This window comes from Fonsecaea monophora (assembly GCF_001642475.1).
Source record: "Fonsecaea monophora strain CBS 269.37 chromosome Unknown Scaff33, whole genome shotgun sequence".
NCBI lineage: Eukaryota > Fungi > Ascomycota > Eurotiomycetes > Chaetothyriales > Herpotrichiellaceae > Fonsecaea > Fonsecaea monophora.
The window spans coordinates 270,207-285,317 of NW_019173964.1; the positions used below are offsets into that span (position 1 = coordinate 270,207).

Sequence of the window (15,111 nt, forward strand, 5' to 3'; positions counted from 1 at the left end):
CTGAGCGTCACCGCCTCAACCTGAGCAAGTCCGGCACGTGACTGATTACGTTGTTCAATCAGCCTGAGCAACGGGTCAGTCGTGCCCATATCTGGGCCAGGGGCCCTGTAACTGGCACCCGCCAGTAATTGCCAATTTACCTCCGAGCAATGTCTCCTGCGTGCGGACTAGGATCAACTAGATAAGTTTTAGACCCAGGGGGTGATTTGTGCGTGTACACCCTAGTTGGCGAGAACCCGGAATAGTTATCCAATACAACGCCCGGCTCGAATGGACACCAAACACACACAGACAAAACATAAGTAGAGAAAGGCAGCCCATCTTCCACCTCCCGGCCTTCCCCTTTTACTTCTTTAATCGTTATCAAGCCAGTGACAGAGCGATCGGACGAGTTTCTCCAACTCACCCAATTTACGCTCACGATCGATCTCGTTGTTGATCCGCTCAGCCACCTCTCCAAAGGTACTCCAGACAGGGAGAAACTTGGGGTCGGTGTTGGGTCGGCGATTGTTGTTGTTATTAAACGCCCTACGCATGTTTCCGGAATCTTTCAGCCCGCGGGCCCATTCGTCAAAGGTGTCGTATTCTTTTGGTTCCGTTCGAATCGGTTTGTAGCGGGCTCGCATCATGTTGTTCATGTACATGATCAGCGAGGCGAAGCCGGCGGCGAGCGCGGTCGACACGGACGAGCCGTTGTGGTACTGTACTGTCTTACCCGAGCGAGGATTCCATTCTTCGGCGACCTGGTTGCCGGGGAAGTAGTAAGTCATGGACTTTGGGTCTTCAGATTCAGGGTCACGCTGGCCCTTGTTCAGAGCTGCGCCGATCCGGAAGATATAATCTGGCGCTCGGCTGAAGGGAAGCGAGTCCTTCCCCAATATCTTGATGTCGTCTGCGGCTGAGCAGAACATGAGGATCTTGGCTTCCCTTGCCCGGTCAATAGCCGTCTGCAGAGCATTGATGGCGATTTCCTGGGGTGACTTGATCTCGTCTTTGCCACTCTTGTCGTTCTGATTGCTGGATGATGCTGACTGTTTCTGTGCAAGGTTCCTGATGGTCCACGACATGGAGATGATGTCTGCCTGGCGGAGAATCGCACCCTCAATTGCTTTTGCTGCACTCCCCGCGTTGATGGTGCGAACTTCTCCATCGGGGTGGTGCCACTTGCTGTCGTGAATCCTCATGACGTCGAGCGAAACCCAGGGATTGATGCGGACAATCATATTGGCCATGATGGTGCCGTGTCCGTTGGTAGATTCGTGCCACGGTTTTTCCATTCTTTTACTCGGAGGGCAGTAGCTCAGCCCTGACGCCTTCACGACTTTGCCGTATGTATCCAGATTGCTGAGATCAACGCCGTCATCTATCAATGCCACCTGTGCAAGGATAAGTATGTAACATGGTCGCGGCTTGCAAGGAGGTCCAGAGGTAGCAAAGGGTGATTTTCTGAGCATGGTCACCACATACCTTTATGCGTTGAGGCTCCGGAGCCTTGTCACCGAGCAGACCATGAAGAGAAGACAATGTATGTCTAAACTTCACCATTGTTTCCACCCAATCGTGTTGGGGAGCACCCTGTGACCCTCCAGCGGTAGCGTGACCATCGTCATCCAATTTGGAGCCCACTGGAAAGCCTTCCATATAAAGCCTATGCTCAACTTTGACTTTCTCTTCTGTCCGTTCTTTGATCTCCTTTTTGAAATTCTCGATCATTTTAATCATTCTCTCGCGGCTCTCAATACCCTAGTGACGAGACGAAAAAGTTCAGCCATGTTGTGGCTCTGAATGGCACGTGTGGAAAACTCGCGGACAAGCTTCAAACTCGAGAGGCTGGATATGAACGTACCGGAGTTGCGTGAAGAATGACAGTCTTCAATTTCCCCTGTGATACTCGATGCAACAGCGGGATTCCCTCTGCACAGGCCCATGCTGTGAGTACGGTCTTGTTTCCACTCCAATATAGGTTGACCTGTACCACCTCAGGCGCAGCAAATCGAATGACATCGATACTCAAGTCGATTTTTTTCCAGTCCCTAACTCGTAGTGAGCACGCTCCGATGCCTTTTTTAGGCAGGGATTGGATGAAACGCCACATACCAGAGTTCCACCTTGATGGCCTCTTTCCTAGTATTTCCGCTCCCAAAGAACTCTTGGCCGAGAATAGCCCTTTCGATTGCAGCATCAGTGTGGGCCGGCACATCTGGGTCTCTGTCCTCCACATGCAATCGTAAGATATTGCGCACATCCACAGACACCAGCTTATCAAAGACTGATACTAATGAACTATGTCCCAGGCATGGATTCTCTTGTTGCGAGCCGCCATCTTGCTTAGGTGTGCTTGCCTTGTCCTGTACGTGGCTCAAAGCGGGTATATTGACGTAGGATAGTGTGTCTTCAAATTTACTCGCTGACAACTTCTCGATCAGGTCGCAGACTTGATCGACGCTCTTCAATCGGTGGTTTGTAGCATCAAAGTACAGGTTCTTGTCTAGAGTGATTGGTGGGTTAGAATTGAGACCAGCGACTTCGAGAGGCACGACATGCGATCGTCCCCCAGATCTGGTTTAAGTCTTGTATAACGTTGACCCTAAATGGAGACTTACCTGAGGCCACTTTACCATAGAGTAGTTCTTTCGCTTCCATTTCTGACCTTGTGCGAATGTAATGGAGTTTGAGAAATTCCCGGATCTCCTCTGCCACTGCCCCCGCGTCTTTAGTATTTGCGTTTGATCTTGACGGGGCACTTTGTTTCTCATTCTCAGGAATTTGGGTCTTGGGTAAAAGAATTGGCTGAGTCGCAAAGCCTGATGGCACCTCAGCGAGAATGTGTTCAAAAGTAAGTGTCTTTTGCCTGGCCAAAGGTTCAGGAGGAGTATTGTTTGCATTCAATGAAGCAGGATATGCTTTAGCGGTTGTAGGGGTTGGTTCAGCAGCCGTCGGAGGGATAACGCGAGATCCTGGGTAGCTCTGATTCAGTTTCTTAGTTCCAGGTGCTGTCGTCGGCTTTTCTCTCCGCTGTGGCTGCAATATGGAGCCCGTGGGTTGAACTTCCGAGACGCCCTGATATTCAGTTGGCGCAATTGCTCCAGGCATTTTTGCTCCCTTTTCCAGTGGCTGTGGCGGATCCGTCTCAGCATCGTTGTTTATCTCGCGGATCGCTTCTGGTTCTTTGATCTCCTTGGTCTCCTTGGCCCCGGACGTAGTGTCTTTCTTTGGAAGCTTAATGATCGACTTCTCTTCGCGAGGCGGCTTTTTATTCTCCCCAATCCATTCCTTCTTGGTGCGCAGGAAGTAAAGATAGGGTGACTCATTCTTCAAATTGAACTCATTGGCAGGCATCTGCTTCCGGAGTTGGTCGCTTCGGAGGATCAAATGCTTGACTATTCTGCCATAATTCTCTGCCTTTGATTTCATAGAGCATAATTCATAGTCAAGGGCGTAGTGGACAGGAGTATTCCCCTCTTTGTCAATTGCGGCGATAGTCTTAGCCTTGGCATTCTTGACAAACTGCGCGAGTATTTTAAGAGTATTTGTCAGGGACGGTCTCTTGGGTTGCACGACTTGCATTTTCTGTCTGGTCCTCGGAACTTTATGTATGACTTTGTGCAATTGGACCTTAAAAGCATAGTGAAGGCAATTCGACTGGGCCGCATCTCGAGCATCAAGCAGGTCTGGCAATTTACCGGGGGCAAGGGCCAGAATATAATCAATGAATTTGTCGTTGTCGAAATTCATTGCCACCTTTAAAATTGGGTCTTCCTCTGAAAGTTTTGTTTCGGTGGTCAAAGAAGTGTTCTCTCGGGGCTGGAGAAGATAGAGGATGACCTTTTTAAGAATGTTATCCGGTACATTTTTGAAGTCGTTCGCTTTGAGATTCTTCGCCAACATGTGGAGAATTGTGGGCGTTGTTTTCTCGCGCTCATCTCGCCCCTTCAACACCTCCTTCTTGTAGTCCTCCAGAAGGTCGGTATGTGGATCACCAGACTCGTCCCATCGCGCCTTGCCTGTCGCTAGTAGCTCCATGACCTCCTTCCATCTCTCTTCCCAGCTTTGCGCCAGAAACCTTGTCTCTTCATTAGGCACGTCTGTAAGTGCTTTCGCTGTGATCTCTCCTCCCTCACCCTCACCCAGCTCGTCGACATCTTCATCACTGCTCTCTGAATCGATACCGTTCAAGCTGTCATCCAAACTCACTTCATCCTCCATTGAGTGATCTTGCTGATCGCCACAATGCAAAGCTGATATAATAAAAGCAGTTACCAAGGCGGTGAGGGAGAGCGCAACGGACGAAGAAGGGAATTAGACTAGGTCAAGTCGTAGAGCTGCTTACTTGTCCCCACTCGAGAGGCACTGGCCACAGCCTTGAGAAGTCAAAGATGCGAGCCAGAAGTGTGACTTGAACTTTCCGTGCCCACAAGAAGAGACTGAAAATTCTCCAGAAAAGCTGAGGATGAAGGATAATGCGAATTCGACAGACGAGGCGTGTACAGTGCTGTAAAGGATGGGTGGATGGGGGTTGGCGAAATGGTCACTCCGAGGCTTCACGCTTCAGGCTTCAACTGATCAGTGAGACGACCTTCGTTTCCGGCCCCTCGAAGAGACTGGCGAGTGGGAGAGGTGGCAGAAGGGTGGGTTGCGTGTGCGCCAGTGCTTGAGGCATGTGCAGTAACACGGCGCATCGTCACGCGATCGCATTTATGCTTGTCGACTGGCTCGTGAGGCTATTGTTGCAGGTGGCTTGCTTAGCTACATGACAGTTGTCGAACACCGCTGCGCTACGGGTGGAGGTGGAATGATAGAGGGGCGGAAAGGTGGTGGAGGAAAAGTGAGGAGGGGAATGACTACCCAAGGACGGTATAGCTGCAATTCGTAATTCTGCATGAGAGCCAGAGCCCCTCCAGCTCGTTGCACCCTCTACCGTGTGCCGGTGCGGTGCTTTGGGTAACACGGCACCAGCCTCGACCTCCGCAGTGGCCCTCCTCTACTTCCTTCCCTTCACAGCTTCATCATATTGTGTGTACAAGGTACATCCCCACAACTTCTCAAACTGGGTAGCTGCGAGGTTTTCCCTTACAATTTCCACGCTGGGGTCGGTCTCGTTAACGGGATCCTCCCCGATGCTGAACACAATCGGGTCATCCGGAGGCCTATTGGAAAACAAAGACGCTACCATGGTCGAGAAAGCAGGTGTCACCGTGATATAAGGAACACACTCGAAGTCCGCGTCGTCGGGTCGCTGGAGCAGAATGCACGCAGTGAATTTGTTGGGGATGCCACTCGACTGCGATTTGTTTTCCGACAGGAAGAAGCGAGCCTGGAAGAAGTCACCCCAGTCCGGGTCTTGAGGGTTATCTCCCGAGACAACTGTGTGATGCTTCGATTCCTTGTCAATCGACCCTTTCCACGTCATGTTAACTCCGGGATCGATGGCGGCAAACTTGGGTGCTATTCCCGCCCCCCACTCTGATGTATCCTTCTGGGTTGTCTCCTCCATCTTGTACAGTCCCTGCGGCCAGACATGTTTCACGGACGGACCGCCAGGCTTTCCCTCCCTCGGGCGGAACTCGAAGGTAATGTCAGCTTCTTTGATGCGCTTCCCTCGGTACGAATTGAACTTGAACTCGTAGACGAGAAGTGTTGCCGGTTTCTGCGTAGAGGGTCCCATTGTGCCGTGGATCATGACTTTGGCGTTGCAAGACACCGTGAAGACAGGCTTCCTTCCTGACCCTCCCCGAATGACTGAGACTGCCGCCCGCTGGCGTTGGCCTGGACGATTGCGGACATGGTATCCTAGTGGTGACTGTCAGTTTTCGACTAGCTCAGTCTAGGTGAGGCGTAATGTGAGCGAAACAGATTTGAACAGCGTTTACCTCCAGGCTGGTCTTGTAAGGTCAGGGCAAGACTAAAGAATGTAGGACCGACGGAGTTGCCCTCCTCTTCTTCCTCCTCTTCACTCAGCCAAATCTGGTCCTCATCCATGGAATATATGCGAGAGGAAGGACAGCGCAAGGCTTCTAGAGGAGGTCTATATAAGGACTAGGTTACAGCCACACCAGCGTGAATCGAGCAGGTTTCCGCGTTCGGTCTAAGAGACGGGTGTAATGGGTCAGAGGTATAATGTACCCACTCGGTGCAGAGGATCCAGCTGCTCAACTAGTGCCGTGCCACCAGAATATGATGTCTGCCCCTCTCCTCCAGCTCAGGTCAGAGTGCACAGGGACCTACTTTCACGTTTTCTCCCAATCATGATCTGCGCATCCACGCTACGACTCTTCTGGAGTGAGGTTGGGCATCAACAGCGGTTCGGCGGCCTGAGGCGCCCCTGAGAAACACAAGTTCCCTCCTCGTGCAGTAGTTAGTTTGATTTCTGTCGCACTGCACTGTCTTGGCCTCCAGCATCTGATTGATCTGGATGCAAGGGATGCCCTCGACTGGTCTCTGCCAATCCCTGTCAGGGATCTTCCGAGGGCCGAAGGCGCGAAATGAGTAAGAAAGTGGTACTCCGTACTGGTTAGGCTAGTTAATGCTCTTCATGCCTCCTCTCTCCCCCGACGGGACCTCTGGCTGGTTCCAGACTTGAATCGCCACAGTAATTGCCTAAAACCGTAAACAACCTGCACGAAACTTGAACCAGCACTCCCTATGTCGGTTGAATCACGATGCGCATCCTGTGCCTACTCCGGTTGATGGCAGTTCATGCCTGCAGCCTTCTCAGCCGCCTCCAGATTATTCCGTGCAGGCCCATCCCATCGTCACGCTGAACGAAGTCTAACCGTCACAATCAATTTCCTTCGTCCCTGTACTACGTACCCGACAGCAAAATTCCCGTACTTGCACGTTTTCTCCACCTCTGGTCATGGCTGCGCTACGATTCGAATCGGATGGACCAACAATTGGAGACCATGTCGACGACCCGCCGCTTTCAGAGGCTGCGGACGGCGCGGACGGCTCGGACCGTGAACATTCATCGATGCATGACAACTCTGCCCCGCAGTCTCCCTTGGGATCAGACACCTCCAGGCTGAGCGAAGGCCACTTGCACGAAGGCCTGAAGCTGTCGTATTCTTCGGCCGGGCATTTGGCCTCTGAGGGCGAGGAAGTGAACATCGAGTAAGAGGATGAGTCCGTCCGCTCTCCCATCTCTCATGCGCTCACGCTTGGGGTCACAGTGTTGTCCACGTACTGGGAGTGGACTCCGAAGAAAAGCGACTCACGATGAACACTCTTCTCGCATCGTCGGTCGAGTGCGAGAGAAGGGAATTCATTTTCAAAGCCGACGTCGCCAGTCTACTTGTCGGTGATTTCGCAACTGAGTCAATAGAAAGCCAATCGCTTCAACTGCTTCGTGGCCTGACCTGTTTCCAGCGGCATGACAAACAGGTGAGAATTCCAATGTGCTCTTCCAAGTATAGGAGTAAGTATTGAGTTAACACATGAAGCAGCTGACAAGACGTGCCATGGTTTTTGTCGCCTACGATCTCGGGGCGCTGATAGTCAAGAATGTATGAATCACTCACCTGCATCCGGACGAGTCCAGAATTGGTGCTAACTGGATTGCTACAAGGCTATTTCAATTGCTGGGCAGTTCCAGTCTCGATGGCCAGGGATCTTTAGCAGGACTGCCCGATTTGTATGTGCCCGCACATCTGTTGCACTCTCATGATGCGCTGTGATGGACAGGCGAGTTACGTCGTCTCGATTAGAGCTCTTTCGTTGAGATCTGCAAGGCTTTGTTGCAATTTCTCGATGGAGTCATTCTCTGACAGACGCCACAGGTGTTTTCGGGCTGCTTCCAGCGTAGTGAGGAAGTTCAAGCACTCAAACTGAAGCTGTTTAAGTTTTTGCGTGATAGAAAGGATGACGCGTGGGCACATCTTCTGACACCTACGTCCATCGAGAGCCTCGCGACCGCAACAAGAATAACGACCGAGCTCTTCGTTGCTTCTAGGATTTCAATGAGAACTCGGATTTTCAGTCTATATGCCAATGAAACTGGTCGCGGAACGATACATTCTGTAAGTATTGTTTGGAACCAACAAACACAAATCTTTTGTACATCACTCACTCTTCGCGAAGGTATTCGAATACTTCACTGCCACCCTCGGACTTCCCCGCGAGTATCCGGTGCTGGAAGGAAAGGATGAGGCGGAGCGATTTCCCGCCTTAGGTGAGATGATATGCTATCTATTAGAATGCAAGTCCACGCCATCCTGAGAAGTTGTTCTGATTCTGACAAGTCTAGATTGTTCCCCCCTTCCACAATGGCAGCCGCTGGAGCAATCGCTCCTTTCCCTTGCTCTTCCTCATCGCCAGATGCAATCCAAGTCCCTGCAACCCTCCCACTCTGTGCTGATGAGTTCTGAGCATAAGGAGTGGAGAACCTCGAGCGGCCCCCGGATACTGTACATCCACGGCAAAAACCACCGGGCAACGAGTGAGGCAGCAGAACAGGTTTATCTCTCTTGGCAAGCCGCGCAACGAGACAAGAAGTTGTACGGATCAAGGATTTTCTCTTTCTCCTTCTCATCGCAAGACCCAACCCGCGATTCGACAGTCGACTTTCTCAGTTCACTGATTCTCCAAAACTGTGCGGGCTATGTGGCTGGACCTCTCGACGCCGACTTCCAAATCATACAAGACCAGTTTCAGCTTCATCATAGATGGACCGAGAAGGATCTGCTAAACCTCTTCTTGGTGCAAGACATCTATTATTCTGGGGCCGACGCCCTGTTTCTTCTCCAGGACATCGACCAATGCGAAGGTTGGGAAAAATTCTTGACCATGTTGAACGGCATTGCGGCCACCACAGAAGACTCGCTGGCTCTTGTGGTAACTTCTGGACCCAGTCGGCCGTTGCATGACAAAATTAAAGCATGGCCAGATATCCCAGTTCACCAGTATACCTTACCCGCTAGCATAGAAGACTGGAACGCTGCATCTGATGAAGGATACCTCGATACACTGATTTCTAGCCTCTGTCCAAGTGGCCATGGAGAAGCTCGAATCCGAAAGAGCCTACAAAAGCTCATGGATATGAGTAAAGACACGCTGATCAAATCTCTCGAGCTGATCAAAGATCATACGACCTGGCCCAAAGCAGCATCGGTACAGACTCTGTCTAAGTTCTGCTCCCTGATAGAACTGGTAACTCCGTCTTCCACTCCGGCTATGGTCTTGGACCAAATTCTGCGATCTAATCACGATCAAGGCCGCTTCCGATGGATCTTGAAATGGCTCTTGTGTGGATACCGCCCATTGACCAGAAGGGAGCTCGCAGTGTTACTGTGTCACTACCAACGCACAGAGGAATGGACTTTTGTTACACCATCAAGCACCGATCTACAAGACGCCATCCGCCAGCTTGATATCTGGCTTTGTGGTTTTGTCGATTTCAGCCACGACCAAGTCTGTATTCGAGATGACATATGGGATCTCCTCGAACCAGGCATGGCTCACTTGTGGGATGAGGTACGATCGACAGCATCCGGCACTATTCTCAACTTCATCCTTGCCTATCTTTCTATGCCTGAAGTCCAGGAACATCTGAATTCTAAATACAGTCAGTACGAATCCCTGGTCCATGCCTCTGGTGATGAAATCACACCTCCCCTTTGTCCGGACGGCCAAGACATTGTCTTCTACGCAGTCCAAGCTTTTCCGTGCCACCTATCGGAAAATCCACTGGTTCTGAAGAAGCTGGAGAATGATTTGATTTCTTGTCAGGGGCCAATGGCATTGTGGATGAAGGTATATTGGGCCATGAGCAATCCTTTCTCAAGACCTTGCCTAGAAACGCTCAGTTCCGCTTCTGAAACACTTCTTGCATCTGAAAATCTGAGGCCAAGTGCAGTCAAAATTCTCAGGAAGTTCAAGAGAACCTGGCCTGACAAAACAGATGGAAAGAAAGACTCTGGACCTATCCGCAAGCTTTCAGAGATCAGCGCCCTCGTCGAAGCCACCAGAGCCGGTAATCAAGACCTGGCGCTGGTTCGCGCCAGTCAGATCGTATCTGCTGCAAAAACCCAACAAACAATTCAAGGCGACCAAGACCACCCAGGGGATATGTCGGACATTCCGTGGCCTTCATCAGTTTTATGGATGGCGACATGGCTCAACATGGACCTGCTGGTCGATCTCCTCCTTGAAAACGGGATGAATCCAGACCCCGACGACAATGCTTCTCGCTTCTTCCCATCACCTCTCTATATGGCCGCTCGTATGGGCTACGCAAAGATCACCAGAGCGTTGTTAAGCTACGGAGCGAAAGTAGATGTCCTCCGAGCTGAGACGTACAATTCGATATACACCGCCGCAGGCAACGGTCACATCGATGTTATCGAAGCGTTGTTAGAGAAGGACGACTCCCTTTTGGAACTTCAAAAGCCGAACCCGCCTTTGTACATAGCGTCGATCCGTGGGAACTGGAAGGTCGTGGAGACATTGTGTGCGCTCAAGGCGGATCCAGATTCTGGCATTGGACCAGGCTCTGGCGACAGGTGGGCTCCACTCATAGCAGCGGCTGCGTTCGGCCAAGTGAAAACAATCGAAGTCCTTCTCATCCACAAGGCCGACGTCAACATCAGTGGCCCATCTGGGGACACTCCTCTCTGGTTTGCAGCCGTCAGAGCCGCGAGTCTCGAGAGCGTCCGAGTCCTCCTGGACAAAAAAGCAGATCCCAATCATGAGTTGATCGACCCTCCGCTACTTGTCGAAATGATGCAGTCCGGAGTTCCGGTGGAAGATAGGCTCGCAATATTCGACCTCCTTATCGACAACGATCCACCAGTTCAACTTGACAAGGCTGATCCAGACAGCGGGATGACACCCCTTATGCATGCCGCCCGTGCGGGGGAGACTGCTGTGGTCAAATGGCTGCTCGAGCATGGTGCGGATGTCAACTTCACCAACGATGCTGGGATAGGAGCATTGTATTATGGCATCGAAATTCGCCACGTCGAAGTCTTGCGTGAGTTACTGGAGTGGAAGCCCGAGCTTGATCGGCTCACCAGCTCGGGAGAGACACTGCTTCAAATCGCTGCAGACGATGCATCTATAGTCAAAATGCTGCTTCAAGCGGGTGCCAACGCCGAATTGACCAACAGTAGCAAACAAACGATCATCAACATTGCTGTCGGAGATGGAAAAGCAGATTTGGTGAGACTACTGGCCAGCAGGAAGGTGGACATTCACCACCGTGACCAATTTGGCTGGCCTCCCCTTCTAGATGCCATAGGATACTTTCCGGACGCAGAGATCGTACGAATTCTTGTGGAAAGTGGTGCTAACCTTGAGGACACTCTTAACGATGGCAGAACTCCTCTCCATTTGGCAGCCACCAGCAGTCCAGAAATCCTCAAAATCCTCCTAGAGTTCCACGGTGCTCTCGACCTGGAAAAGTGCGATGAAGACGGAGAGACGCCCCTGCTGGGAGTCACGTCGGATAGCCAAATGGAGAACGTCAAACTTCTCGTCAGAGCCGGGGCCAACATCAACGCACAAGATCCAAGAGGCTGGACTCCCCTGATGAAGGCAGTGAATGGCAGCATGCCCAGTGGCGCGGTAGACTTTCTTCTTTCCCAGCCAGGTATCAAGGTCAACATCCAGGGGAAGGTGGGAACGGCTCTCCATATTGCATGCCGGAGACTCAGCCTCAGCGACATCACCAAGCTTATGAGTCACGGTGCAGACCCTAACCACTACGTCTTGGAACTCAAAAGTACTCCCCTGATTGCCAGCTGCTTTCCCTCCGGGTCGGTGCGCAGCGAACATCTTAGACTAATGGAGAGAGTTGTGCGTAAATTAGTCGAACATCCTGAACACCCTGCGGACGTAAAGGCAATGCATGGGACCACCGTGTACAACGCAATCTGTGCCGCAGCCTTGGCTGGAGGACCTGGCGTTATCGACTACCTGCTCACTGTTGGGGCGTCAACCAAGGACAAAGATCCCCTGGGACGTGTCCCCATCCATTTCGCGGCTGCCAACGGCATCAGAAACTTTGAATTTGTCAAATTAGCCCACAGGGAGGACCTCATGATCTCGGACCGGTTCGGAAAGAATGTCCTCCATTGGGCCGCACAATTCGGCCACGTCGAAACGGTGGAGGACATCTTCAAAAGTTTCGCAACTGCGCGAGAGAGAAAAGAATACACCAACCGACCCGACGTTGATGGCTGGACGGCGCTTTGTTGGGCTTGTCGACCTTTCACTGGTAGATTTATGACGTCCGAAGAGCGTGATTATGCCGGAACGGTTCTGTGTCTTCTTAAAAATGGAGCAGATCGCGCAGTTGAATGTAGGATGGGTCAGGGAGATTCAGCTGAGACATTCACGCCCCTCAAACTCGCTAAATTGTGCAACGCCGACGACGAGATTATCGGCCTCCTGACTCATGGCCTAGAAGGAAATCCTAGTAGCGACGCCAAAAAAGTCACAATCGACCCTGAGACTCAAGGCAAGAAATACACTGCTTGCGCGATCTCCTGTGATGTATGCTTGACAGTAAGCCGACCCGTTTTCTTCTCCTCTATTTTTAATGATCATCGTCTCCGCACTCCTTCCCCCCGTCTGTGCACACTGTCAGTTGGAGCTGAGGCGGCTGATCCGAAATGGATAGACCGTGTTCGGCCAGGCATTCCAATGCCAATCCTGCGACAACTTTAATGTTTGCAAGAAATGCTACGGTCGAATCGACGAGTACCACTCCCAAATCAGGAAGGAAGACGGCCGACCCCACGACTTCAAATTCCGTGAGGGTCACGAGCAGGAATTCCAGGATCCCTCAGCCCCCAGCTCACCCAGGTCAGCTTCTACGAACGAGCCAGAACGAGGACGCGAGGGCTCCAGAGGCCGCCGAACACCCGAAGCCATGTCCTTGGAGGAGGGCGACATTCTCGACGATTTGGCCTCCGTCGAGAGCGATGAGCTGGACTTTTCTGATTTCAATGATCCGTACGAGGATGATGACTTGCCATAGAAGCTGTCACGTTGCATTAATGCGTGGGAACATCACCACACGTTTTGTTGTAATCCTGGGGAATTTGGAAGAGGGAAGACTGAACTTGAGATTATTAACAAGACTCATCACAAGCGTGTGGGATGTGAAGGGAGGGCAAAGTCCAGGAATTTCGACATCGGAACCTCGACACGGGGACTTTCCATTCTCCATCTCTAGACCCAAGGGTAGCAGATATACAGTACGCACCTCAAGTCGTGTCAACAGATGTAATATCTATTATTCTATGCCAGACGCAATAATGAATGATATCACAGAACTTTTGGTAAAGACAACACTTGTAGATTCGACTCCTATCAAGAGTAAGCTCTATATAGACGACGCTTTTAAACCTATCCTTGATGTCGTTTCGTCGCCCACCTCGCCAAGCTCTAAGACTGACTCCTACACGACGCAAGTGATATCTATAACTCTATAGTTTCAGAATCACGAGAGATGGGTTGACCACGAGGATCAGGATCCTAACAGTTACGTCGAACTCTAGGGTCGGGCTCGCATACTAATAAACCGTGGCTAGTCTTCATCTATTCTGAGACTTCTTTATTAGGGTACATTAACTCCTCATTAACTATACTAGGGTGTAGGTTACTTAGAACTATTAAATGTAGATATAATTAACCACCTTAAATCTCCGAAGATCTAGGTAAAGAGCTTTCTTTAGAGGAATCATCGTCTACATCCCGAGGCTTAGAAACATACTCGTACTCGGCATAAGCATCTCCGTATTACGAATACCCACGTGATACTGGACACTCGGCTTAGGTGTTAGAAACGGCCTTCATATGACCTGGAGCGCGGGGCGCCCAGAGGCAGGTCTGCCGGGACAGGGCAGCCTGGTAAAAGGACGAGGCTAGATCACGTGCCGTACGTGACTACTAAAAGAGGAAACTTTCGATATAGCGATATATTAGTATAGACTATATCAACATATCGATATACTATTCCCAGTTACCTATTCGGGGTATATCTTATAAGTATATAGCTACGCTTATTACCCTTTTATAGTTACACTCTCTCGTAGCTAACTTATAACATCTACTTTACTATACTATTCTGAAGTCATCGACTATTTATACCTTACGTATCCTCGGCCTAGCTTATATAATATAAGGACTATAACTAAAGAGGCCTAACTACGTTAGGCTAATATAGGAAGTAGCTCTAATACTTTAACTACTACCTACCGGTACGAGGAACGATCTCTATAAGTAGTTACGGAAAATAAATAAGACTTACATCCCCGATAGATAAACTCCTTATAAGATAGGCATCCCGACTATCCCTAAACGATACGATAGTAGGACCTAGTACTCCTACTCCTAGTACATTAAGACTAACGCCATTAGTCGCTACTACTACCGCGGAACTAATACTTAAGGGTAAGATTAGTAACCTACTTAAGCCCTTTAATAGAGCGTAGGAAAAACTTACGTCTTTTATCTACTATATAGATATATACTTATTAATAAACCTAGGAGATTTCCCTAGCGACATATAAAAGATTCTCTTTATAGAAAGTTACTTCGAGGTAGGAGTAGAGGCCTAGCTTCGTCCGTTTATTAAGGACTATATAGAAAACTAACCCGACGATAGAGAAGATAAAACTACCGAGCTATTTTAAACCTTCTAAGAGTTTAAGGAGAAGATAAGGAAGGTATTCGGAGTAAGAGACGAAGAAAAAGAAGTAGAGCGATAGATTATAAACCTACGCTAGACGGACTTAGTTTAAGATTATACTATAAAATTCCGAACTCTAAACGTAGAACTAGGATAGGGCGACGGCGTATTAGTTCCTATCTTTTACGAAGGCCTTAAGCTAGCGATTAAGTAGGAAATAAGGACGTATAAGAGTAAGAAGATCGAGAACTAGATTAATAAAGCGATCTAAGTTATAACGACTATTAAGAATATAAGCGTTACGTGTGAGGGTTTGGAAAGAGTTCTGTAACTAGCTAGCCAACCTAGTAACAAGGAGGATAAATCTGAGGAGAGAGAAGGAGGAATAATGTCCTCTCCTTCTTTCCTTATATCGTACGCTCCTCCGCAAGGGATACTCAATGTCTTCCCCTTTCTCCCTTATCCTTCCTCTTTCGTAC

At 50.0% G+C, this 15,111-nt stretch overlaps 3 protein-coding genes across 3 annotated transcripts; 1 reads left to right on the forward strand and 2 right to left on the reverse strand.

Annotated features, from left to right (window-relative positions):
- Nucleotides 1-353: 353 nt before the first annotated feature.
- AYO21_05377 (hypothetical protein) lies at nucleotides 354-4,206 on the reverse strand (the record flags this gene model as incomplete). The annotated part of the gene is made up of 5 exons (XM_022655347.1): nucleotides 354-1,376; nucleotides 1,468-1,743; nucleotides 1,847-2,033; nucleotides 2,098-2,488; nucleotides 2,604-4,206. The coding sequence occupies 5 exons, from the start codon at nucleotides 4,204-4,206 to the stop codon at nucleotides 354-356; spliced, it is 3,480 nt and encodes a 1,159-aa protein (XP_022512429.1).
- A 775-nt stretch (nucleotides 4,207-4,981) lies between these two features.
- AYO21_05378 (hypothetical protein) lies at nucleotides 4,982-5,979 on the reverse strand (the record flags this gene model as incomplete). The annotated part of the gene is made up of 2 exons (XM_022655348.1): nucleotides 4,982-5,790; nucleotides 5,871-5,979. The coding sequence occupies 2 exons, from the start codon at nucleotides 5,977-5,979 to the stop codon at nucleotides 4,982-4,984; spliced, it is 918 nt and encodes a 305-aa protein (XP_022512430.1).
- An 877-nt stretch (nucleotides 5,980-6,856) lies between these two features.
- On the forward strand, nucleotides 6,857-12,976 carry AYO21_05379 (hypothetical protein; the record flags this gene model as incomplete). Its single annotated transcript, XM_022655349.1, has 8 exons — nucleotides 6,857-7,110; nucleotides 7,170-7,380; nucleotides 7,443-7,502; nucleotides 7,565-7,630; nucleotides 7,776-8,015; nucleotides 8,077-8,167; nucleotides 8,243-12,489; nucleotides 12,617-12,976. The coding sequence occupies 8 exons, from the start codon at nucleotides 6,857-6,859 to the stop codon at nucleotides 12,974-12,976; spliced, it is 5,529 nt and encodes a 1,842-aa protein (XP_022512431.1).
- Between the last annotated feature and the right edge of the window lie 2,135 nt (nucleotides 12,977-15,111).